Genomic DNA, 27,317 nt, shown 5'->3' on the forward strand with positions numbered 1-27,317 from the left:
TTGTTGACAGTGGGATGTCTTTTAAATTTAAGAGATATTTGGTCAATCAAATCTCTCCCACTTAATAAATGAAGCAGTCACACAATAGGTAACAGATTATGGGAGCTGACAGGATATAAGCAGCCACAGTAACAGGTTTATGTAACTGGGAAATAGTTTGTTTAATTGACGGAAATTATCCATTAAGTTTTCTTTTTTCCTCTCCGAGTGGAATATCGAGCGGAAGTCTGATAGATCATCAGACTATGCTCCGTGGATTGGGTTTGTGTTTTTCTCACATTATTTAGAAATGAAATATTTAGAACAGTGAGGTCGTATTTACTTGTTAAGCCATCAACTATATCGTTAAGGGTAGAGGCAACATGTCATCTGCCTATCGTCAGCATTAACCACTTTGAGGTCAGGAAGTGTCAAGTGCAACTACAGGGTTCCCTTCCCTTTATACAGTCATACAGCATGGAAACAGACCCTTCGGTCCAACCAGTTCATGCTGAACATAATCGCAAACTAAACTAGTTCCACCTGCCTGCTCCTGGCCATATCTCTCCAAACCTTTCCTATTCATGTGTTTTTCCAAATGTCTTTTGAACATTATAATTGTACCCACATCCACCAATTAGGAAGTTCACTCCACATGTGAACCACTCTCTGCGTAAAACGTTTGCCTCTCATGTCTTTTTAAAATCTCTCTCCTCTCACCTTAAAAATATGCCCTCTGGTCTTGAAATTTCCCCCAATTTAGGGAAAAGACATCTATCTATACCTTATATTTTATATTTTATAAACTTCTATCAGGTCACCTCTCAACCTCCTACACTCTAGTGAAAAAAGTCCAAGCCTATCCAGCCTTTCTTTATGATTCAAACCTTGCACACTCGGCAACATCCTGGTAAATCTCTTCTGAACCCTCTCCTTCCGAGAACTGGGCTAATTGGGTTTGAGTTTTTGGAGAAGGTCGCAGTGACACTTGATGAGGGTGATGTTAATGATGTGGTGTACATGGACATTCAAAAAATGTTTGATAAAATGCCACTCCTCATCTTAGTCCTAAATGGCTTATCCCTTATCCTTAGACTGTAATCTGTGTTTTAATACTCTCTACCATCAGGAACATTCTTCCTGCGCGCACCCTGTCTAGTCCTGTTAGAATCTTACAGGTTTCTATGAGAATCCTCCTCAATCTTCTGAACTCTAGAGAATATATTCCTAATTCAAAATCTCCTCATACGTCAGTCCTGCCATCCCAGCAATCAGTCTGGTAAACCTTCCCTCCACTCACTTTGTAGCAAGAACAAAATTGCACACAATATTTCAGACATAGTCTCTCCAAAGCTTATAGCCCGGAGGCTACACCAATAAGTTTGGATGCTGCCTGACCGGCTGTGCTTTTCCAGCACCATGCTCTTTGGCTCTGATCTCCAGCATCTGCAGTGCTCACTTTCTCCCCCTCAACAATGGGTTCTCCAATTTCAAATAACCTCCCTTCCCATCCCCCTACTCCCTTCCCAGCTTCACCCCCTCCCTTCCATTTCTCACCAACTGGATTCATCCGTCCCACTGACCAACTAGGTTATATCCTCTAACTGTTTCCACCTATCCCCACTTCACCACCCTGCCCCCGCCACCCCCTTTATCTGCAGCTCCCCTTAACCAACCCCCCCACCCCACCCCCAGAGTCCTGAAGAAGGGTTACACCTGAAACGTCCACTTCTCCACCTCTTGATGCAGTCTGGCTTACTGTGTTCTCCCAGCCTCCTGCTTGCCGACCCTGTATAACTGCAGCAAGTCATGTCTGTTCCTGTATTTAAATCCTCTCGCTATGAAGGCTAACATTGTATACCATTTGCCTTCTTCACCGCCTGCTAAATCTGGATGCTTCCTTTAAGTGACTGGTGTATGAGGACACCCAAGTCTCATTGCACATTCCACTCTCTGTATGTATTGCCATTCAGATAATTTGAGGGGTTGGAATGCAAATCATGCTGCTAGCTGGTCACAGCAGCAGGAGAGAGATGGAGAGATACGGAGAGAAAGAGAGAAAAGAAAGACAGAGAGATATAGAGAGTGGGGTGCTACAATTCCAATGGTAATAAGAGAATTGTAATAGAATATGCCTTATCTGCAATCACTGCTAACATTTCCCATGCAAATGCAATAACACTTACCCATTTACCTTCTCCCACCTCAAAGTCCAAGGCCCCAAAAATGATGGCACGGTGTCTCAGTGGTTAGCACTGCAGTCTCACAGTGCTAGACATGGGTTCAATTCCAGACTCGGGCAATTGGTCTATATGGAGTTTGCACATTCTCCCTGTGTCTGCGTGGGTTTCATCTGGGTGCTCTGGTTTCCTCCCACACTCCAAAGATTTGTCAGTCAGGTGGAATGGCCATGCTAAATTGCCCGTAATGTCAGGTGCATTAGTCAGAGGGAAATGGGTCGGGTGGGTTACTCTTTGGAGGGTCGGTGTGGACTGGTGGGGCCGAATGGCCTGTTTCCAGACTTTTGGGAATCTAATCTAATCAAACCCACCTTCCAAGTGAAATACCATTGCTCTTGTACTTCTTTCAATCCAGGTTACTGTACTCGCTGCTCACAATGTGGTCTCCCTTACATTGAGAATAAAGGCAGACTAGACGACAACTTTGTGGAACACCTTACCCTGAGCTCCCAGCTGCTTGCCATTTCAATAAAGCACCTTGCTCTTGTGTTAACATGTGTTTCCTGGGCCTGCTGCTAGGTTCCAATGTAGCAGAGTGCAAGCTCAAGGAACAACAGCTCCTCTAATGCTCAGGCACTTTGCAGCCTCGATGTTTCAATATGCAACGGAATAACTTCAGAAACTGACCACATTAAGTCTGTTTTCCATTTTTCTTACATCATCTCCTCCCTACTCCCCCGCCCCCCCCGCAAACCTTATTTTAGTTATATTTTGAGGAGAAAGTGAGGTCTGCAGATGCTGGAGATCAGAGATGGAAATGTGTTGCTGGAAAAGCGCAGCAGGTCAGGCAGCATCTAGGGAACAGGAGAATCGACGTTTCGGGCATTAGCCCTTCTTCCCTGAAGAAGGGCTAATGCCCGAAACGTCGATTCTCCTGTTCCCTAGATGCTGCCTGACCTGCTGCGCTTTTCCAGCAACACATTTCCATCTTTAGTTATATTTTGGTTGTTTTGCTTGGAGTGGGGAGGATCAATTCTCTCCCTTTCATACCTTATTTCACAGCCTTATTACATCTCATTCTTTCTGCACCATTAACAACCCCATTTGTCTTTTTCACTGGGCCTCTGTTGAAAGTTTGTCACAAAAACATTTTCCAACACCTTTCAGTGCTGAAAAAGAATCGTACCGGATTCAAACGCTCACCATTTTTCTCCCTGCACAGATGCTACCAGACCTGCTGAGTTTTTCCCACATTCCCTGTGTTTGTTGCAGATTTCCAGCAGCCTGAGTCCTTTGCCTTCGTATAAGGATAATAATTCATCCCTGCTTGGATTTTTGCATTGGATAACAAAAAGAATGCCATAGCAAGTTGGTCTCTTATACTCCGGGATTTTAAGAGGATGGAAAATAGTAGTGCAGCAATGGTGGTGAGGGAGGTTTCCATCCTAAGAGAACCTGGATCTGAGTAGTTGCTTAAGGGCAGTTGTCTGGGGCAAAGGAGTTCCAGATGTCTCCTCCATCATCCTGTGTCTGTAGTTTCCCCTCTCTGCAGTCTCCAATCCATCTTCCGATTGTATTGCTAACCTAAAAGGTTCTGCAACTGCGGTCCACATGCCTGTATAACACTGCATCACAATAAGCCTTTTTGGCCTGATTATGTCACTGACATCAACAGGTGTTGATTCGCCATTTTCCACTGAGCTTGCTTCATGATTTAGAAAGGTAAAAATAGGTACCTCTGCAGAACATAAGTTCATAGAATCCCTACAGTGTGGAAGCAGGCCATTCAGCCAATCGGGTCCACACCGAACCTCCGAAGAGCATCCCTCCCAGAACCACCCTGCACTTCCCATGGTTAACCCACCTGGCCAGCACATCCCTGGACATTACAGGCAATTTAGCATGGTTAATCCACCTAATGTGTACATCTTTGGACTGAAGAAGGACACTAGAACACCCGGAGGAAACCCACACAGGTACGGGGAGAATTTGCAAGACAGTTGCTTGAGGGTGGAATCGAACGCGGGTCCCTGGTGCTGTGAGGCAGCAGTGCTAACCAATGAGCCACCAGGTCACCCATGTCTCCCTCATTACAGTGGTTATTATACTAATTAATTACGCATGAACCATCATCCTGGAAACATCAAAGGTGCTTTTACAAAAACATATTTCTTTGCTCCTGGTCCCTTCTCCTCGGAAGGAACAAACGGATATTTCTTTGCTTTCCCATATCTTTCATTTCACAGTGTATGCACTACAGATTAATAAAGTATATTAAATGCTAATGCCACTGTACAAATGTACACAATGTGCTTCAGTTCGTAATGGAGTATAAGATTATCTGGAATGTACAAATCAGAAACAGGCCATTCAGTCCATGCCAATTGCTCATGCTCCACTCAAACTTCCTCCCATGTTCTCTGATGTAAGTCTACTATCACACCTATCCATTCCCAGCACAGCAAATGATGTTCAGAATCAATGGGATAGACCTTGACTATGAAAGACAATGACAAAGTGATGCTCGTGAGTCAGCAGCCTTCTTTTTACATTGCTACACAAGGAGGGTGTGTGTCTCAGTACATTACGGACAAATTACATTGGCATCATCACAAGTCTTTTATCTCCAACACAAAGTGATATTGTACCTAGCAGTCACTGGCATTTCACAGCACTTAAATGTAGTCTAATGTATTCATTTATCCTTTGCCATAGGCCACAAACCCAAACAATGTTTCGTTTGAAAGCCATACTCAGGAGTTGGTTGACATGCTGTCCAGTTGAATATTGCCAAGATGAACTACTTGCCACCCATTCTGTACGTGTGCTCTTCATTTTGTTTACCAGATGGGTCACCTAGTCTGCTGAGAGCCATAGGGTAGGAGGAGTCCAATTCTTACTGTTACTCAGCATTGGAGTCCAAAAGTAATAACAATAAGGTAAATGTAAAATAGAAAACAAATGAAAGATTCTGAAGTTCACTCACCATGCAAGTAACTGTCCAACACATGATCAAATACATCTCGTTCATAGTGTGAGTCTGCAAGAGGTCAGGCATACATTAAAATAAAACATCAACTGGATTTATGCTATTCCTCAAAATAACAAGACACAAGACACTTGAACGCATCGCATAATATCACTAAAGTTCATTAGCCTGAAAGACAACTTGCAAATCACCAATGATGTCCCTAGGGAAGGAAAAAATAAGCTTACAATCTGTAATGAGGGTATAGGCCAGTTTCTCAAACAGGTAGACATCATAAACTTTCAATAACTGGATTGATAAATTCTTCCTTATATTGTTTGGACCATTTCCTCTCCAGTAGAATCCAGTGATACCCCAGGAGACCCACTTGCAGCTGTGCCTCCACAATCATTGCAGTTTTAGGAGATCCTTCTCCATCCTTTACTGCAAGCCCCTCACTCCTGTGCTGAGTGGCAGTGAAAGCTTGAAAGGATTCTGAGAATAAAATGTCAGCTACTTGATAAAGCAGAAAGAATGTGGACGTAAGGAGGCAAACACTCCATTCCCTGCATACTTTAAAATGTGGGAGGCCAATTTGGAGGTAACAGGCTCCTTTATGTATTTTGATCATGCCATGACATTTTTCTCATTTAAAGAGCAACTTGGAATGCTCCAAAGACCAAAAATCATTTCACTCAGATCGATCGTCAAATCTCTGACAGTGCTCCCATCTTCAGTCTGTTGATCACATGAGCATGTGTATCACATCCTGTCTAGTGATACGTTTTTATGACCATCTTCATTCCATTTTCTTTCCTTCTTTTCTCTTTACTCATTTTATAACATTGCTGGTGGTCGGAACTCTCTGTGCACAAACTGGCAGCAACAATGACAACAATTCAGACGCATTTCTTTGGTTCATATCCCCATCTAATGCTTGTTAATATTTCTCTCTCCTTGCAGGAGGAGAACATGCAAGATCACCACAAACATGCAGAGATGGGGATTGAGATGCCTGACATAAAGTATTTCATCCCCTTCAAAGAGCAAGAAGAGCTGACAGTAGGGCAAAGGGAACTTGTCTATGGCGAAGGGGAGATCAGATATTTACAATCCTCTAATGTGGAAGCATCTAAGCTGCCAATCCTAGCTGCACGTCAAGCACCTAGATCTGAATAGAACCTTGGCTAAAGGTGATGGCTCGCTTCACTGGCAAATCATTAGATTTTTCAATGTAGTTTCCAAATGCCATTCCCAAACCATGTATGGAATATAGAACTGGGTTCTAATTTGGTGAGTGCTGCACTTGCACGGGCTCACAACTAGAGGAGGCTGTGGTTTCTGATCCCAGTGTATAACAATGAGCTTCTGGAGTGTGCCATTCATAGGCTGACTGAACTGTGCAAGCAAGCAGGCCAATACCTGGCAGAGGGTACAAAGATCAGCCTGCGACAAAAGGCAGAGGGTACTGCCCATGTTCTTTCTAATATTGTGGCTCCAGTGAGTGTGCTGCATGGCTGCTTCCAGGGGCAGTCAATGTAGATTAGATTATGATTAGATTAGATTAGATTAGATTAGATTACAGTGTGGAAACAGGCCCTTCGGCCCAACAAGTCCACACCGACCCGCCGAAGCAAAACCCACCCATACCCCTACATTTACCCCTTACCTAACACTACGGGCAATTTAGTATGGCCAATTCACCTGGCCCTGCACATTTTTGGACTGTGGGAGGAAACCGGAGCACCCGGAGGAAACCCACGCAGACACGGAGAGAACATGCAAACTCCACACAGTCACCTGAGGCGGGAATTGAACCCGGATCTCTGGCGCTGTGAGGCAGCAGTGCTAACCACTGTGCCACCGTGCCGTCCGAAATGTAGAGGGACAGGACCAGAAGAACAGTCAGTATCTGCTGCATGTGAGTGGCAGCTTCGTTTCATTGCTCTCAGTCTCTGATGCAGATGTTTGCTGGCTAGCCCAGAGGAAGATGAGGGATCGTGACCTCACTCCAGGCACCTTATCCCATTAAGAGGTCGGGTGTGCATCGGAGTGAATGCCCAGAACATTCATAACAAATAGGTGGTATTGTCAGCGCAAATAGAAATAAATTTATCTGACCTGATTGCCATTACAGAGATGTCATGTGCTGGAAAGGTGACATAAGGTGACAAGGGCTGATCTATGTCATGATAACTAAATATTAAGGGCAATTTGTATTTTGGAAGGAAAGGAGGCTCAGGAAAGATGGTTAGAAAGCTCTGTTAATTAAGGATGACATTAGTGCAAGAGGGGGAGAAATATTCCTAGTTTTAATCCTCAAAATGTAGAATTTGCTTACGTACAGATGAAAAATAGCAAAGGTAAGAAGTCATTTGTAGGAATAGTTCATTGGCTGACTAACAGTGACCACTCTGTCAGAAAGGTTAGACAGGAGAAATAATGGGGGGGGGCAGGTTAAAAATGTGGGGCAATAATGATGGGTGATTTTATTCTAAACATAGACTTTAATCAGATTAAAGATAATTTAGAAGATGAGCTCATAGAGTCTTTTTAGGACAATTTATTAGAGTTGTAGATTCTATTCCATATGGCTATTCCATACCTGGCAGTGTGCAAAGAGGCAGGATTGATCAATTCCCTCATAGGTAAAGGAGCATCGAGGGAGAAATGATCATAACATGATTGAATTTCACATTCAGTTTGAGGGAGAGGTGAGTGAGCCTAAGGCTAGATTTCTAAACTAAAAAACGGCAATTAAAAGATTAGAAAGACAGCCAGGTTAGGCAAACTTGGAAATTAGGTGAAAGGTTAGAACAGTAGACATGCAGTGACAAATAAATCAGAAGGTATTTCATAACATTCAGTAAACGTACATGTCATTGAGAAAAACTGTTAGAAGGATACACCACCTGTGGGTGAATATGGAAAGTAAAGCTATAATGTATAATTTTGTGCAGTTAGTAATAGATCAGGAGTTTGGGCAGAATTTTAAAACCAGCAATGAATGACTAAAAAGGGGAAATTTAAAGTAGGGAAAAAAAGTGAGAAATATAAAAACAGATGTATGAGTAGCTACAATATTTAAAATGAAAACAATAACTAAATGAACATGGCACTTCTAGACACCAGGGGTGGCTGGAAAGCTGGAGATACCCATACTGAATTTTCTAAGATAATCCTGCCAGACTATTCAGCAATGAAGCAGTTCCAAGGACACCTGAGGGCTTTCTGCTGGAATTGGGTCCATGGGTTTGGAAGGCCCGCCCACGAGAAACATCCAGCCAGTCAGAGGCCAGCAGTTTCTGCCCTTGACACTACGATGGAGGGTACATTAGCTGCAGCTGGATAAGCATTCTGGGGACTCAAGGACCAAAGTGAGTGACCTGGGGGGAATGGGCAGGTTAGTGTCCAGGAATGGGAGTCACAATGAGAAGTGGTTGCTGGGACTGGAAGGAGGGGCTGACTCTCTCAGTGGCCACAAACATGTTGAACAGATATTTTGTGTCTTGTCTTTACTGCAGAACACAAAAGCCATTCTCAAAATGCATGTAAATTAGCAGGTTTAAATGGCACAACAAAATCACAATCACAAAGAAAATGGTACTGGGAAAGCTATTCGAACTAAAGTCCGACAAGTCACCAGGACCTGATGGACTTTGTCCTGTTGTCTTAAAAGGATAGCAGAACTGGTAGATGGTTTGGGTGCAATGATCCATAATTCTATAGATTCTGGAAAGGTTCAAAAAGATTAGAAAATAGCAAATGTGACTAGTCCATTAAAGACATTTTGAGAGACAGGGAGCAGGATAGGCGAGTTAGTCTAACATCCGTCACAAGAAAATGCCATAATGTATTGCTAAGAGGTTTATAACAGGACTCTTATGAAATCTTAATGTAACCAAGCAAGATTAACATGATTTTGTGAAAGGGAAATCATGTTTACCTAATTTACTAAAGTTCTCTGAGGAAGTAATTAGCAGACTGAATAAAACACCACTTGCAGATACGGTAAACTTTGACTTGCAAAATTTAATAAAGTGAAAAATGAAAATTGACTCCATATAATGCGAGCTCATGGTGCTGGGGATAACACATTAGAATGAAGAGAGATTGGTTTGCTAACAGGAAGCAGAGAGTAGAAATACATTAATTTTTTGGGTTGGCAAGATCTGACCACCGGAATGGCACAGGGATCAGTGCAGGGGCCTCTATTATTTACGATCAACAACTTGGATGAAGAGATGAATATATGGTCGTTAAATCTGCTGCTGACACAAAGATGTATGTGATGAACAGGACTTAAGGAGTCTGCAAAGGGATAAGTTGAGTGAGTGGGCTAAAAATTTGCCAATTCAGCATAATGGGGGAAAATGTGAACTAGGTAAGAAGAATGAAAAACAAAATGTTAGAGATTTCAGAATTGGACGATAAAGAGAGAACTTGCTGCAATATTTACAAATCACAAAATATTAGAAAGCAGGCACAGCAAATGATTAAGAAGGCAAATTGAATGTAGTCATTTATTTCAAGAGAATAGAATTTAAAAGTAGGATGTATTACTGCAGGACATTGGTAAGAGGACACCTGCAGTACTGAGTTCAATTTCATTCCCATTTTGAAAAAAAAATTATTAGAAACAGAGAAACATAGAAAGTTCGCTTGATTAATTCCTTAAACGAAGGGCTTATGAAGAAAAGTTCAACAGCTTGGGTCTGTATCTGTTTACTTATGGAAGAATGAGAGGTATATAAAATGCAGGAGTGATTTGACAGGGTGAATGCTGAGAGAATGATCATCATTATGAGAGAGATTGGAACTCGAGGACATAATTTAAAAATAACGGGATTCCATTTGAGACAGAAATGACGCTAATTTATTTTCTCTCAGAGAGTTAATAGTCTGTGGAATTTTCTTTCCAGAGTAATAGTGGCAGTCATTGGATATTTCTTAAAGCTGAGTTACATAAATTCTTGATTGATAAGGGATTTACAGGGTATAGAAGATAGCAAGGAGGGTAGAGGTGAGACCACAATCAGATCAATTGTGATCTTATCAAATGGAAGAGCAGGGCTCAAGCTTTCCAAACAGTTTACTTCTGCTGCAATTCAGTTATTCTAATGTCCCCAACCCATGCTCATGGTCAACGTTTCAGGTGAAGATGCTTTGCTAGTCTCATTGCATAAACAATGTGTAAAACCGTATTTGTTCACTTCCTTGTATTGCTGTCTCCAATATCATCCCACCACCTTTCGCCTCCCGCTCCTACCTTTTCCGCCTTTGGAAAAGCTCTCCCTCTACCAACCCCTCAGAAAACAAACAGGAAATGACATCATCGCAAACCCCAGGAACCCCATCTAGGACAAACATATAACTAGGAAGCAGGAGACAACAGCTTCGCTTCACTTGGAGGTTGCCACTGATGATGTTACCTAGCCAGGTAATCAAACGTCTGGATATCAAACCTACAGCTCAGCAAACAAACCCACACCCTAAGCTCTCCCTCAATACATTTACAACAAACGTGGGAGACGGATTGGGTGCGTGTGGAAAGGAAGCAAGGGTGCGCATGTGAGTATGTGTGTCTTATCTTCGTAGCTGCTCTTATCTAACCGTCAACAGTCAGTACCATAAAGCATTCATCAAAGCCGCTTCTCTTTGTTAGAAATTAAATATTTTCGAGCACCTAGGGTGTAACTTCAGATAAAAAGTCAGTAAGAACTCGACTGGAAAGAATGAAATAGCATACCTAAGTTTCGTAGGGAGTGCTTTTCTCCAGGTTGAATTCTTCTGTGCAAAGAATGCATCACCTTTGCACTTCCAAAACTTTTGAAACGAGATCTCACACGGTTGTAAAACCAATCGAGTGACCCAGTATTTACAATCCTGAAAGTATACAGGCATGCAATTGAAACCAGTTATGTAGGCTTTAGCATAAGCTCACCTTTTAAAAGAGATACTGACATAGGGTATTATTATCACTGTTTATCTCTCATTGGATGTCAACATCTGACAAATAAATAAGCACCAGATGTGGTTTTTGAGTCACTTCTTTTGTCTTATCTACGTCATGGTTAAATTTTACCTGATCTTACCACTTTATGTTATCCTTTCTCTGCGCCTCGTATTTGGTTCTTCATCTTTTCATCCAATTATGTCATCCACTCTCCACCATTTTAAATTCCCATGAAAGAATAAACACAAAGCTCTTATGTCACCCTTAGGACAAAATTACAGGAATTGTACCTTGGTTTGGTTAGTTGACTCGACTGTCACTTCCAGATTGGAAGGTTACAGCTGAGAATATTGGTCCAGAATTTCTGCTGTGAGGTGGGTCATTACTCCAGTGTACAGTAGATGGGAGTTGCACATGTATGTGGACCCTGTGGAATCCCTAAACAGAGCAGACTCTGAAGGAACAGCCTGGGAAACTGAAGATTCTGCTCAGCAATTCCTCTCCACCTAGAATCCTCTGAAAATCTCCACTTAAACTGGAGGGTTTAAGGGATTCTGTTGAAGTTAAGTAAATACTTACTCGGCCAATACTCAGCTCACAAACCTCCAACTACACCTCCCCAGACCACATACACTCATTAGAACCTGATCCAATATGTCCCAGGCACTCCTCTTACCCCTCTCTGCCCCAGATCCCAAAGGAGCCAGCCCACTGACCCAATCTGCCCCCCATAATTTCCCCAACACCCACATCCATGCTGGACATGACTCTCCTATCCCCCAAATCCATAACCTTCCCTAGGCCCAATACCCACCCTCCCTAGACCCAATTTCTCTCACCCACCCCAACCTATACTGAACAATGCATCACTTACCTTATCCCTATCCACTTGGCTTCAATACCTGATGAACTTGAATGAAGCCATCAAATATACTGCAGCCAAATTTGGTGCCAATACAAAGACTGCTAGGAAAGCAGTTGGGAGAGGCTCACAAAGGGATATAGATCAATTAAGCGAGTGGGTAAAACTTTAAAGATAAAATATACTGAGGCAAAATGTGATGTTCTCCACTGGGCAGGAAGAATCAAAAGGCAGAATATTATTTAAATGGAGAAAGACTGCAGTATGCCACATTGAGAAGTGATCTTTGTACATGAATCACAAAAGATTGACATGCAGGTACAGCTAGAACGTAGGAAGGCAAATATTGGCCTTTTATTACAAATAGGATGGAACAGAAAGAGGGCAGTATAAGTTTACACTATGCTGGTAAGGCTGCACCTACAATACTGTATGCAATCATGGTCACTTTATTTGCATTGAAAGCAATTTAGAGTACGTTCACCTGGCTGATATCTGGGATGAGGGGTTGGTCTAATGAGGAAAGATTAGCAGGTTTGGATCTACACCCGATGGAGTTTTAACAAATGAGAGGTGACCTTATGGAGACTTTATTTTATTCAGTGACAGGATGAGGATGTCGCCATTAGGCCAGCATTTATTGTTCATCCCTAATTGTTAAAAATCAACCATGTTGCTGTGGGTCTGGAGTCACATGGAGGCCAGACCAGATAAGGATGACAGTTTCCTTCCCTAAAGGACATTTGTGAACCAGATGGGCTTTTCCTGACAATCTGTAATGGATTTGTGGTAATGGATTAAACTCTTAATTCCAGACTTTTATTGAATTCAAACTCCACCATCTACCATGGAGAGATTCAAATCTAGATCCTCATTACCTTGTCTATGGACCAACTGTCAGCGATAATACCACTGGGCCATAGTCTGCCCTTGACAAGGGTAAATGCTCTTCTCTTGGGGGGTTGTTAATGTTTGGAATTCTCTTCCACAAAGAGCAGTGAAGGCTGGATTATTGAATACTTTCAAGACTGATGGATAGATTATTGATTGACAAAGGGAGTCGAGGGTTATGGGGTAGGGAGTGGAGGTTGGGAGAGTACAGACAAAAAAAGCAGGGTGAAGAGAGAAGTCAGCTATGATCTTTTGGAATGCCAATAATGATGGACAGAATGACCTATTACTGCTTCTATTTTGTATGCTCTTATATTCAGCTGATAGTGCAAAGATGAAACAGCACCTCGTAAAGTAGTTAGAAGTAATGTAGAACATCCTAAGCAGCACTGATCAAATCACCCACAGAACCCTTGTACTTTTCCTACTGGTATCTCAGGTCCTTTGTTATGCTTCTTTTACAAATTGTGATCACCTCAGTGCAGGCTTGTGTACAGAGGAGCCTTGATTATCTAGCATTCAATTATCCAAATATCAGATTATCCAGCAAGCTCACATGGTCCTGAAGCTTGGCTAAGCTTGTTATCCAGCATTCGATTATCTGGAATTTGATTAACTGAATGAAATACTGCTCACCTGTATCCTTCAGATAATTGAGGTTGCTCTGTATATGAAAACATATATATATATATATATATATATACTTACCAGTATTAGCTCAAAAATAATCTCTGCAAACTAGGTCATTAGCACTTAATTGTTCAGGGTTAATTGGACATGCCAATAAGCAATTGAAGGAAAATACAGGAAAACAGGGCAGAACGTAAAAGCAGCCTGTTTTAGCTGGAAGGTAACCGTAATTAACTTGCCTTGAGTTGGGAACAGGCTGTTTTGCAGCAGCACGTGGATTTGTTTGTGACCACCAAGCATAGAGGATTACTTGAGACAGCACTCAGAGATGGCAATACAGTTTGTAATATTCAATATAGAATAGTATTAATACTGGGGACTTTTCCCAGCTCTGGGGAACCTTTCACCATCAGAGCGGGGTTCGCAGACAGTGTCTGTAGAACGTGAAATAGAGTTCTAAGTGCAGGCCATCACCCGGAAAGTCCCTGACAGGCAAAAGGCTATGAGACTCAATTGTTAATATATTTCTAAAGTGGCTTAAGCTAATAGATTCACTCATTAATTTACATGTATTAAAAGTTGATGAAGCTAATAATTTTGCTTTACATTAAAACGCACGTCTTCAGGTATTTGTTTTGATCAGACCATAAAGACCCGGTTAGGCACTGCCAATCTAACAGTACATTACCCATTCCTGGCAACTGATTCAACATAAAAAAATACTTCCACTATTAAGCAATTTTCTTTTAAGGAGTTACAAGTAATGTCTCAATAAATAGTTAACAATGTTTTAAATCAACTATAGATATTTTCCAAGCAGGCAGGGTGTGAGCGTCTGACACGTGGCTTGATGCTGAACCTTTGATACTCGATATGCTTTACAGAATAACGTATGCAGTGTTCTCAAAAGGATCTAGAATTTTATTAACTAACGTTCAAGTGCCAATTGGCCTACAAACCAGATAAATCATATTGCAAGATACAAAAACAACAGCTAAACCCAAGGGATCATTGGCTGAAGTCCAGTTGTAAAAAGAATCCAGGGCACCGGCCAAGCTAAAGTTTCATTTTAAACATACAGTTCCTGACATCTGTGGAGGGTGCCCTGATCTCCCTGTGAGGGTGGAGACGAAACTAATCTCCGGAAGAATGATAGGATATTTGCCCCAGCTCCCTGGTGACCCACAGGGGTGTTGGGAAAGTGTGATTACTTCTGCAAAGGTCAGGGTTAGAAAGTTCACATTTATAATGTAAGAATCCTTTGCCCACCACTATGAATGTGAAACGAGCACAGAGCACAGAAGCAGATCAAGGCTTAGTGATGAAGAAATGAATGGGTTGTAGGGGGAAAGATAAGTTGAAGGAATGGAAGTTCTCAGTTTTTTTACATTGAGAGGAGTGTGTGGGGATCCGGAGACTGCGAGAACTAAATGAGGAAGAGAATGAACATGTAAGGCAGAGTACTGGGAGTTTAAGAAGGACAAGAAAGAATGTGCACAGGAATGAAGATTATCATCAGTAATTAAATTGAAAAAAAAAACCATTTGCAAATGATAAAGAAAATGAACTTATTAGAGGATAACACAATTCTTGCGAAAACCATGTAACCGATTAAAAAGTGGTTACCATGTTGCTTCACAACATGTCCCAATACTTCCATTCTACCAGAAGATGGTGATCAAGTTGTGTGAATGCTCAGCATTGTTGTTGATATGGAGAAAGTGAGGACTTCAGATGCTAGAGATTAGAGTCAAAAAGTGTGATGCCGGAAAAGCACAACCAGTGAAGCAGCATCCAGGGAGCTGGAGAATTGACATTTTGAGCATAAGCCCTTCATCAGGAATGAGGCTTGTGGGTCACGGGGGCTGAGAGATAAATGGGAGGGGTGTTGGGCTGGGGGAAAGGTAGCTGGGAATGTAATGGGTAGATGAAAATGTTCGTGAAGTAGTTAGGTTAGAGAGGAGGGTGTAGCAGATAGGTGGGAAGGAAAATGGACAGGTACGAAATTTAAGAGGACGGTGCCAAGTTGGAAGGTTAGATCTGGGATAAGGTGGGGGGAGGGGAAGTGAGGAAACTGGTGAAATCCATATTGATCCTGTGTAGTTGGAGGGTCCCAAGGTGGAAAATAAGGTGTTCTTCCTCCAGGCATTGGTAACGGTTTGGCAGTAGAGGTGGCTCAGGACTTGCATGCCCTTGGTGGAGTGAGAGGGGGAGTTAAAGTGTTCGGCCACGGGGCAGTGGGGTTGTTTACTGCATGTGTCACAGAGATGTTCTCTGAAACATTCCGCAAGTTGGCATCCTGTCTCTCCAATGTACAGGAGACCACATCGGGAGCAATGGACACAGTAGATGATGTGTGTGGAAGTATAGGCAAATCTCTGTTGGATGTGGAAGGATCCTTTGTGGTGTTGGATGGAAGTAAGTGGGGAGGTGTGGCGCAGGTTTTGCACTTCGTGAGGTGGCAGGGGAAGGTGCTGGGAGTGGAAGATAGGTTAGTGGCGGGCATGGACCTAACAAGGGAGTCGCAGAGGGAATGGTCTCTTGGAACACAAATTGGGATGGGGAGGGAAATATACCTCTGTTGGTGGGGTCTGTTTGTAGGTGGCAAAAATGGCAGAGGATGATGTGATGTACCCAAAGGTTGGTGGTGGAAGGTGAGGACCAGGGGGGTTCTGTCCTGGTTGTGATTGGAGGGTTGGGGTTCAAGGGCAGAGACGCAGGAAGTGGAGGAGATGTGCTGGAGGGCATCGTCACCCACATGGGAGGGGAAATTGCGATCTTTGAAGAGGGAAGCCATCTTGTTGTTGATATGTACATATAGGGAATTCTTCTTTTCCCACATGAGCAATGAGGTCAAACTTACAAACCTACAATTAGAACAGTGCAGCCCCTTTTTCAGCTGCATAGCCATCCTTACAAGCTGGGTGCAAAGAATTACCCCAAACCCATTTCTGTTTTTACTGATGAGGTTAGTAGTGCTGCCTATTGATTCAGAGCACAGCAAATGTGATTCAACACATGCTGTGCTGCACAACACATTACCATAATATGAGAAAAGTTATACATGACTTTTGTTTCATTATTTACCAAGAAATTGAGGGGTGGTTTCTTCTGTACAATTCAAGCAAAGGCTAGGGGAAATGTCTGAATGTAAAAGCATCAACAAACATAACACAAAATGTCTTCACTGTTTAAACTAGTTTATCGATCTTTGCACAGATGCATTTTCTCTCATTGAAACAGGTCAAATTCAGACGAAGTCTGTGTAATATGTTGGTTCAAAATTCTGTAAAATTCAGCTCAGAATTTTAACTGCAGCAGGAAAGAATCACGTTTCTAATCTGCCTAATTAGCACAAATTGCAGATTTTCCACAAGTGATATATGGTGTCTGTTTGGTGCTTTCCTCACGTTCCATTTGCCAGTGCAGGTTGCTCCTTAGTTACATCCATTTTAGAATGCATGACAGAGAATTTTAGTATAGACATAATTTCATGTGTCATTTTAGTCATAATAAAATGACTATAATTTCAAGTCTGGTGTCTTGAATGCATTCACAAATGAAGTTCCACTCTGTTTAAATCACTTTAGGACTAGGATGTGACCAACATCAACACATTGACATTTACATGTGCATCATAAATGCCCCCAGGACATAAACTCCTCAGAGGAAGCAAGTGCTATCAGCTGATGAAGTTCTACTGGGCAGATCGATTGCAAATCACAGGCAATGGAAGCTGCTCTAATAAGAGAAGTGAATAAACAACATGCAAGAAGCTTTCAAGCAAAAGGTGGAAATGCCTTAAATGCAATAAACATTTGGCTGAACTATCAAGTTTAGATCGACATTCTTCTCCCACCTACTCTTTTAAATCATGATGAGGTGTTGTACGTTGGCAACTGATCCTTTATCTGGGGTTTCCAGCAACATAACAAGACAAATGGAAAACTGGTCTGAAAAAAAAAATCATTAGAGTACTTTTTCACTCCTGAATGGATATAATTCTGCTCATTAAAGCTAATCATGTGAAACATTATGGTGTTTTCATAACATCCCTAGTGTGGAAACAGGCCCTTCGGCCCAACAAGTCTGCACCGACCCTCTGAAGAATAACCCACACAGACCCATTCTCCTACCCTATTATCCTACATTTGCACCAAACTAATGCATCTAACCTACACATCCCTGAACACCATAGGCAATTTAGCATGGCCAATTCACCTGACCTGCACATCTTTGGACTGTAGGAGGAAACCGGAGCAAACCCACGCAGACACAGGGAGAATGTGCAAACTCCACACAGACAGTTGCCCGAGGCTGGAATCAAACCCGGGTCCCTGGTGCTGTCAGGCAGCAGTGCTAACCACTGTTTTCTGTACAAGAGGAATACAGATAGGCAAATCTGGGAGAAGGTCTTGCAAAGCTCCATTAATCGTTACAATAATGTATGGGTAATGCACTGTCAGAACAAAGTAAAAGGCACTAACCAGACTTGATTTGGAGATGCCGGTGTTGGACTGGGGTGTACAAAGTTAAAAATCACACAACACCAGGTTATAGTCCAACAGGTTTAATTGGAAGCACACTAGCTTTCGGAGCGACGCTCCTTCATCAGGTGATTGTGGAGGGCTCAATCGTAACAAGGTCTCTGGGAGACCTTGTACATGAATCATAAAAGGTTTGCATTCAGATATGAAAAATAATTAGAAAGACAAATAGAATGTTTGACTTTGTTGCAGGGGGAATGGAATTTGGCAGTCGAGCAATATTGTTACAAATATGCAGGGCATTGGTGACACCAGACACTAAAGAACTGTGCCAAGAGTGTGGTGCTGGAAAAGGACAGCAGGTCAGGCAGCATCCGAGGAGCAGGAGAATCGATGTTTTGGGAAAAAGCCCTTCATCAGGAATCACTAAAGAACTGTGTACATTGTTGGTCACCTTAAAGAGGGATAAACCTTCATTGGAAGTAATTCAGAAAGGGCTGATGAGGCTGATTCCTGGGATGATGAAAAGTTGCGCTGGTTAAGTCTGTATGGAGTTGAGAAGAATACGTGATTAACCTTATTGAAACATGTAAGATTTGACAGGGGAATTTAAAGCTAAGGAACATAGTTTCAAAATAAGCTCAAGTCTGAGCTACACAGATTTTGATCTACAGGGGATTCAAAGGGAGCAGGTAGAAAAAAAATGGAGTTAAGGCTACAATCAGCTCAGCCATTAACTTATTGATAGGCAAAGCAAGGCTTGATGGGTTGAATGGCCAGCTCATCTTCCTTTTTCTTATGAGCTTATCATTGTTAAGGTCACAGCGAGTGTCTGAAAGTTGCAATAAAATACACTTTCAATGCTTTGCGGTCTGTTTTCCTTTTTCAGTGCTGACAATGCAACTCTGTCTTGATCTTTCTCTTGACACTCAACCCTCTATAATACCGACTGGGCCTCGTGCCTGTTTGTAGGATTCCCTTAATGCCACCCACTGTGCCTAGTATCTTCTTGCACTCTCTGCAGGTGCCTCTGTGAGCGTTCATGCCTGTTTCTCATGACTTACTGTTGCAGTTGAGCTTCTCTTCAGGTACTTTGCCCAATATGGGGCTCAGGTCACTGGGCTGGGGTCAACCTTCAACTGTAACACTACACAGACTCTGGGATTCAGTTCAAGTGCTCTTATACTCAGTTCCCTGGTCTAGCCACCATCTGCTACCATGTAGCAAGATCAGTCTACATATTAAATACGCTAAATATTAATAGGATTTATTAAACATAACAATATGGAAAGGGTGGTAAGAGAGGACGTGTATAGGCTTAGTTTCCAGTTCCATTAGATTTTACATAGAGTCTTACAGCATGGAAACAGGTCCTTTGGTCCAACCAGTCCATGCTGAACATTATCCCAAACTAAACTAGTTTGCCAGCTCATGACAATTGAGCTCATGAAAAGAAAATCAGTCTGTGTTTCACTCCTGATCGTTATGGAAAATGTATTTACAAACTATTGGCTGAGGAAGGATCGAGCTTGACACTGAATTGCTCTACCTTGCTTGTTGAGGCCGAGTCTACAATTGTATAATGGCAATGGGAGCCACTCACAGCTGTAAAAACTCTAGTCTGAGTCTGAAGAGAAAATGACAGGGGAAATATATAAAATCATGAGGTGCATGCCACAGGGTAAACAGACAAGTTCTTTTTCCTGGGGTGGGGATGCCCAGAACTAGCGGGCATAGGTTTTGGTGAGAGGAGAAAAATCTAAAAGGGACCTAAGAGGCAACGTTTTCACACAGAGGGTGGTATGTGTATGGAATGAGCTGCCAGAGGAAATGGTGGAGGCTGGTACAATTACAACATTTAAAAGGCATTTGGATGGGTATATGAATAGGAAGAGTTTAGAGGTATATGGGCCAAATGCTGACAAACAGGACTAGATTAATTTAGGATATCTGGTCGGCATGGACGAGCTGGAATGAACATGCTGTACATCTCTTGGAATCTAGAAGTAAATAATGGAAGGTGTGTACATCAAGAAAAGAAATTACATAGAAGTGAGAGGAATTTGAGAAGTACATACATGAGGAAGAGGGATTCCACGTTATATGAGGAAAACAAGATGTGCATGCACACAAGAGGTTAGTTCCAAGTACTGCCTTACCTGGCAATCCGGCAGGAGTCACACACCCAGCCAAACTCCTTTTTGTTGAATTTGCTACAGCTTTTGCAGGTGTACAGACTGCAATCCAGACATCGACGCTTGCTGTTCACCAGGAACTGAAAGGGTTCCAGGCAGTGAATGCAATGACCTTCATTAAACTTGGCTTGCTTTGTAAGAAACTTCCTCTTAGTTGTTTCTTCCTCAACCTTAGACCTTAATTCTCTAGACAGCAGGAAGCAGGATAGAAAGAACAGAAAGAAATATAGGAGAAAGGATGAGTGAATCAAAGTGGAAAACATATTGACTGCAAAATTTGGTGCAAGCACTGCATTACTGTTCAATTTACATTCTTATTATTGCTACAAAAATAACATGTTACAGATGGGAGCTAATTGTAAATTTGTTCTTCAAATTTAGGAAACATAAACATTATAGGAGAAAATATAGAAATATGCGCATTGATTGGACTGTTCAGGAATTTAGATTTAAAGTCCAATAAGATTCACTGATCTCTTGAATTGATTGCGTAAGGTGTGCACCCAATATGTACAACTCAATGAAAATTAGTCAAAACTATCTTGATGTATGAAAGTGCAATGCATGTACCAGTCTTTGCAATATGTAGAACCAGATACCCAAGCCAATAGAACAAGAAATAAGACAGAAGCATCAATCAGTTCTAAAAGCTTAATTCCATGAACTCTCTACATTATAGAAGTATATCATCTATCAGTATTATATAAATGATACAACAACTTATAAGTTACACTTTTTTGCCCAACTCCCAGTGCCCTTTGTTTGGATTTATTTGACTTCAGTTTCATATTTCTTTTAGAAATATTCCCACTCTGGTTACAATCCTTTCATAGTCATTAAAACACGTTCTGGAAAATTTAAATCACAAGATCATAAAAGCCATAGAAGTAAGATTTACTTTTGCATGTAAGGTACTTTTTGTTTTGCTTCAAAAGCCCAAATATGTTGCTATGACAGCTGCAAGGTGACACTGCAGTTTGAACCTACACATTTACAACCCAGCGTTTCCTTTTTCAAAGAGTCTGTTCATGAAATATGAGAATTGCTGGCTGGACCACCATTTATTGCCTGTCCCTTTAGAAGGTAATAGTGAGTTGCCTTCTTGACCTGCTGCAGCATGTTGCAGTGCGTTGAACAAAGACCGCAAACCTGTGTTAGAATAACTGTGGGAGACTCACCAGTCGAATGTTAAGATGTTTGATTTCCACTGAACACTAGAAAAACACAGAGCAGGAGTAGACCAATTACCTGCACAAGCCTGCTCCGCTGATGACCTGAATGGTCTCCCTCTGCATTGTAAAAGTTATGTGATTTTATATACAAACATTTTATTAGAATTCATTGAGGTAACAGGCAACAGGATCTTTGGACCAACCTATCACTTAGATTTCCAAAAGGCATTTGACAAGTGTTTGATGCCCCAGGAAACTGTCACATATCTACTCTAATAACTCATTTTTTTACCTTTGGGTGAATCAGATCAGCAATCTACATACAGATTATAATCAGCCAGTGTAATTGCAGCTCGTTCATTGCATGTTCTTAACATATCCTATTTATTTTTTCCTGCATATTCTATCCTATACTGCAACTATTGTTAGGCAGCTTAAAAACTTCGACCCGACCATATCTTCACCCGTATCCCCTGGTCTACAGCAGGCAGCCAGTAAAAATCCAGTTGCCATTTTCAAATTTTCTTTCTCCAGTTCTAATGGGGTCCTGAAAATGACAGGCTGGTCAGTGCCAGTATTTGTAGCCCCTTCCCAACAGCCTCCAGTTCAGTTTTCACATGCCCCAAAAATTCAACCAAACACAGCCGACACAGAGGCTGACGTCTTGTTCTATAAAAATTGACAAAGGGCACAGACAGGCTTTGTTGACAGTGTATAAAACATTTGCTGTTTTGATAAAACAGAGAAATCATGAGTGAAGAAACCACAGCTAGTCACTGGCGTGATATTTGCTTGGCCTCATGATTTATATCCTAAAGACATGATTTTCTAGCTTAACTTTACCTCATGAAACTCAAATTTAGTGTAGCAAAAGTAAAATCAGGAAGTGAAATTAGTAGCATTGAAAATATGTTGAATTAAAAGATCATCTAAGATTTATAGGAAAGACACTTGGTCTCCAGTTGGCTGCAATGCCCTTAAGTGAAAAGTCCTCATGATCCAATGTCTGAGGGACGGGATTTATCTTCCAAGTACAATTGTTCTTATTCTTTATATTCTTATATCTCCATTTCTGATTTTAGAAACAGGCAGCTTTAACTATAACATCAGGGCTAACCAATCTCATAAACAAGCGATCAGATCAAATCTCTGAAGTCATACCACTTCCAGTCATGAATGATATTAAAATAACAAATAGGAAACTGAGGCTTAAGAATGCCCTTAGTGATGACAGAGCCCAGCACTTTGGTTAAAAAGTCAAGGCTGAAACAGAATCACAGAATTATTACAGCATAGCTGGCCATTTGGTCCATCATCTCCCCAAAAAACATTTTGACTTAGTGCCATTCTCCTTCCTTTTTTTGTACTTTGTTTCCTTTCAGTTCATTGTCTGGTGACTGTCTGAATTGGCTCTGCCACCCCTACACTTCCACACGGTATATTCTAGACCAAAGCCCTCATATTTGCTACATTTGAAAATCACTTTAAATCAATGCCCTCCTGCTCTCAATCCTTTTATGAGGGGGAATAGTTTCTCTCTACGTATTTTATAAAAAAATCACCCACGATTTTGAAAACCTCTATCAGATCACCTCTCAGCCTTCTCTCCAAGGAGCACAGCCCCAATTTCTCCTTTCTAACCTCATAACTGAAGTTTCTCATCCCCTGGAACTATTTTTGTAAATCTTTTTCCGCATTTGCTGCAATGTGTTCATGTGCTTCCAATGGCATGGCACATATAACTTTACAAAATACTCTAGCTGACTTCTAAAAAGTGTCTTATACAACGTCATTATCACCACCTTGCTCTTGTACTCTGCACCACTATTAATAAAGGCCCAGAATTCTGTATGCTTTATTGATTGCTCTTTCTACCTGCCTTACCACATTCAGTTTTCTATGTGCTTGTGCACATACATGTGCTCCTGCACCTCAAGCATTGCATCGCCTATTTTATATGATCTCTCCATGTTCTTACCAAAATGCATCACCTCACACTTCTCGACACTCATCTCCATCTGTCACCTATTTGTTCACCACACTAATTTGTCTTATTTAACTTCTATACTATCCTGACAATGCTTAACAGCTTACAATGCTTAAAATTTTGACCCATCTACAAACTTTGAAATTGTGCCCAAACTCCAAGATCCAGATCATTAATATATAACAGAAAGAGCAACAAACCAAATATTGATTCCTAGAGAACTCCACTACAAACCTTCCATTTCAAAAATGATCATTGACCAGTACTCTCTGTTTCCTATTATTCAATCAGGGTTGTATTTATGTTTCATTTTATGAGCTATAACTTTTCTCATGAGCCTGTTATGTGGCCCTGTATCGAATACCTTTTGAAAGTCCATGTACACCACATCGGCAGCATTATCTTCATCAACTCTTTCTGTTACCTCTTCAAAAAACTCACACAAACTAAACTAGTCAAACACAAAATTCTCTTTAGAAATCTAAGGTGTGGCACTTCCCACACCTTTCCATTTGATAAGTAATTCAATTCCAAATAATTGTTTCAAGAAACTTTGAAGATGATAGTTAATTTCAGCCTCTTGTTGGAATGCACATTAACATGGATAGCAGTGATCAATTTCAGTCACTTCATATAATATCAGTGGCATCTAACGAACAATGTGAAAAACTACCCAGGTTATATCCCATACACAAAAGGGAGCACAAATCCAATCTGGTCAAATACCACTCCATCAGTCTGCTCTCAATCATCAGATGAAAGATTTTTAAAATAATGCTATCAAATGGCATTTACGCAGCAATAACCTGCTCACTGATGCTCAGTTTGAATTGTGCCAGAGCTATGTGTCGTCTAGCCACATTATAACCTTGGTTCCAACATGGACAAAAGAACCAGATTCCTGAGATGAGGTGACAGTGACTGACTTTGACATCAAGGTAACATGTAACTAAGTGTGTCATTAATGGGCACTGACAAATTCGGAGAAGAAGTTGCACTCATACCCCAGAGGTTATGGTGGCTGGAGGTGAATCATTTAAGCCCCTGGTTATCATTGCAGGAGTGTACTACATACTACCATCTTTAACTGCTTCATGAATGGCCATTGATCTAACACAAGGTCAGAGATTTGTTCGACAAATGCATATAATTCAGTTCTATTCAGACTGCTCAGATACAGAAATAAACCCTCCCAGAATACCACAAGGGTTAGATAACACTCGTTCTTGGGCTGATAAGTGGCAAGTAACACGCTGAACATTAAATGCCAGGCAACGACCATCTCCAACAAGAAAACATTCTAAGCATCTGCAGTCCTCACTTTCTCCCAAGCATCTGACCTTGCCAAAAAATGGTATTGCCTTCACTAACTTGCCCCACAATCAATACCCCAGCATTACCATTGATTTGAAATGTATTAGACCAACTATATAGCACTGTGGCTATGTGAAGTGTGCACCAAAACAAGATGGTCTGAAGAGCTCAATAAGGCACCTTTGGCAGCACCTCCAAACCCAGGACCTTTCTCAGCCAGAAAGATAAGAGATAGATGCATGGGAACACCTATAGGTTCTCACCCAAGCGACACACCATCAGCCATCTGGGTTATATTTTATTGATCCTTTCCTTAAAAGCCATACATGCAATATTCACTGATTCCTTCATCAACTTCCTCTGATACATATTAGATTAGTCAAATGTGATCTGCTTGTTAAAAATCTCTGCCATACTCCTTAGATAATTCAAATCTCTCTAAGTGCATATTAACCTTTTCCCTGATTACTTTTGTAAAACATTACCAAATATTGACTATCCTGGAGTTAGGAGGAACATCCCTGCACCATTTCTTGAACAATGGTGCCACATTTTCCAGTTTCTTTGACATCTCCCTGTATCTATGGCAGTCAGAAGGTTACAGCAAGCACTTCCACGATCTCCATTCCAACTTCAAACGGACCAGGTGATTTATTGATTCTAAGCATATCCAGCCTTGCCAGTATATCATGAATATCAATTTTCACACCATTCATGACCTCGATCACTTCTGCCTCTACATCTATTTTGTCAGTACTATCCTCCTTTATAAGAGTTAATTGTTAAATATTCTAGCATTGCCCTGTATCTCTGTGTGAATATTGCTTTATTTGTCCGCAGTAACCTCTACCTCTTATTTCCTATCTACTGCTTGGAAAAGGTTTGGGTTACCTTTTCCTTTAACTGCCATTCTTTCTTTCTTTGTCAGTCTTATTTTCTTTTTCCCTTTGCCTTTGAACTTATTGAATTTGACAGGATTCTCACTTGAAAAATACATTCTTTTTTGTTTCATCACATTCTTTGCCTTCCTTGTCATTAAAGAATCCTGGCTTTAGTTCAGCAGCTTGTTGGGTTGTACCTGGATCTTCTTCTTATATTAGAACATTGGGGTGATATATATGTTTTCCTCGCAAAGTTTGGTTCCATTTTATACTGGTCAGATTTCCTTCATACTTACCCTCTTCCACCTCCCTTGCTGTTCTCCACTGCTAAACTAAATCTGATGATCTGGTGATCGTTTTTACAGTTAGAGACTATAACCCTAGTTGTAACATGTCACAGTCTCTGGTTGAGTTAAATGTTGGTTGAGACAATAAATGGGGTATAGTTTTCTACTGAGTGTCCTCCTCTACCCTATACTCAACATTTCCCATCTCAGCTGCCTGACAATAAGGGAGGCCAGAGCTCAAGGATGGTATGGAGGGGGGGGGGGGGGGGAGCTGGGCATATTCTGTTGTGTAGGTGACACAGAAGGAAAGGGAAGGTGACATCTTCTGGTGTGCAATTGATATGTACAGCCAACCCTAAATGTTGAGACCAGTATGCCCCTCAAAAGGTAATAACACCTAGTCAGCAGCTGAGGAATTAGAATTACCAGGTTTTTCTGATTCTGGGTGTAAGTTTGCTCGCTGAGCTGGAGGGTTCGTCTTCAGACGTTTCGTCACCATACTAGGTAACATCACCTGTGAGCCTCCGGTGAAGCTGTTATGCTGTCAGCTCGCATCTGAACTATTTTCAAAATCTAAGTGTCATTTCTTTGGCATTAAATTGACATGACCATTGCCTATTTGTTAAGCACTAAGGTCTACTAGATGCCTGAAAATCCACAAGAATTGTGAGTATATCATCATTTATTTTACTTTGTCATTTATATATTCAAACAACGCAGCACCCTTGCTGAAGTGTATGGATTACCTGCAGTACAGGCTTTAGTACACTGGGTTGTTTGTTCTATGGTCTGACCAATATTCACTTCCATTGACTTCAAGAAAACAATACTCAGCAAATATGTTTCCCCCTTCATGTATGTCCCACCCTCGTCCAGTTTAACCTTGAGCATTTCTGACTCATGTATCGGAATGCTGGTAACTGAGTCAAGCTGATAAGAAACACTAAATATTCAGTGTAACTCTTTCCCAAGGATTTTGTCACAAAAAAAAACTGGAAGAGTCCAAATTTCACCCACAACTGGATACTTCTTTTAGGCCAAATGAAAACTATTTGATGCGCTGATTATTGTCTATTAAATATCAAAAGAATTTGTTCAATTTTTAATAATAAAGGAAATTAAAATGTCAGTCTGAGACATTTAGTCACAGGAACAGCATATGCTTATTTCAAAAATAAAATGAGGAATTTTTATTTGCTGAGCGGGTGGTTCTGATCAACAGGATGTAAGTTTTAGTAAACATTACAGTGCCCCAGATTGACAATCATGCCTCATCTCAATCAAGCATAATGACTTATGGACAATTACAAAAAATCAAACTGCCACAAACAAAAGTATTTTCTTCCTTCTGGCTGTGTTATGTTGAACAAGCTTCAGTGTAATTTCATTTCAGCAGGTTTGGCCAAGAAACTGGCATTTTAAATCTCACGTCAGAACTCTGAGATAACTCCAGTCGTTGAAATGGAAACACTGAAAATTTCAAACAGTATTCTTACAACAGAAGACTGATGGGAGCCCTTACACAGTG

At 41.2% G+C, this 27,317-nt stretch overlaps 1 protein-coding gene and 1 long non-coding RNA gene across 10 annotated transcripts in view; one reads left to right on the forward strand and one right to left on the reverse strand.

The window, feature by feature from the left end:
• Window positions 1-27,317, reverse strand: part of mlphb (melanophilin b) — a 179,761-nt gene that overhangs the window by 54,762 nt on the left and 97,682 nt on the right. For 8 of the 9 annotated variants that reach the window (XM_087988757.1, XM_087988758.1, XM_087988756.1 and 5 more), the window contains 3 exons: window positions 20,113-20,334; window positions 10,877-11,013; window positions 5,146-5,199 (listed from right to left, as the gene is read on the reverse strand). In XM_087988757.1, coding sequence (XP_087844883.1) covers window positions 5,146-5,199; window positions 10,877-11,013; window positions 20,113-20,334 — 413 coding nt within the window. The remainder of the gene's footprint in view (window positions 1-5,145; window positions 5,200-10,876; window positions 11,014-20,112; window positions 20,335-27,317) is intronic. The other variant, XM_087988761.1, reaches the window with a different exon arrangement.
• Window positions 10,529-17,497, forward strand: LOC148149564 (uncharacterized). The gene is made up of 2 exons (XR_015757594.1): window positions 10,529-10,698; window positions 17,057-17,497. It is a non-coding gene; the product is annotated as an uncharacterized LOC148149564 (long non-coding RNA).

Source organism: Chiloscyllium plagiosum, unplaced genomic scaffold (genome assembly GCF_037043375.1).
Source record: "Chiloscyllium plagiosum isolate Xiang-an unplaced genomic scaffold, Cpla_swu_hap1 HiC_scaffold_7, whole genome shotgun sequence".
Lineage (NCBI taxonomy): Eukaryota > Metazoa > Chordata > Chondrichthyes > Orectolobiformes > Hemiscylliidae > Chiloscyllium > Chiloscyllium plagiosum.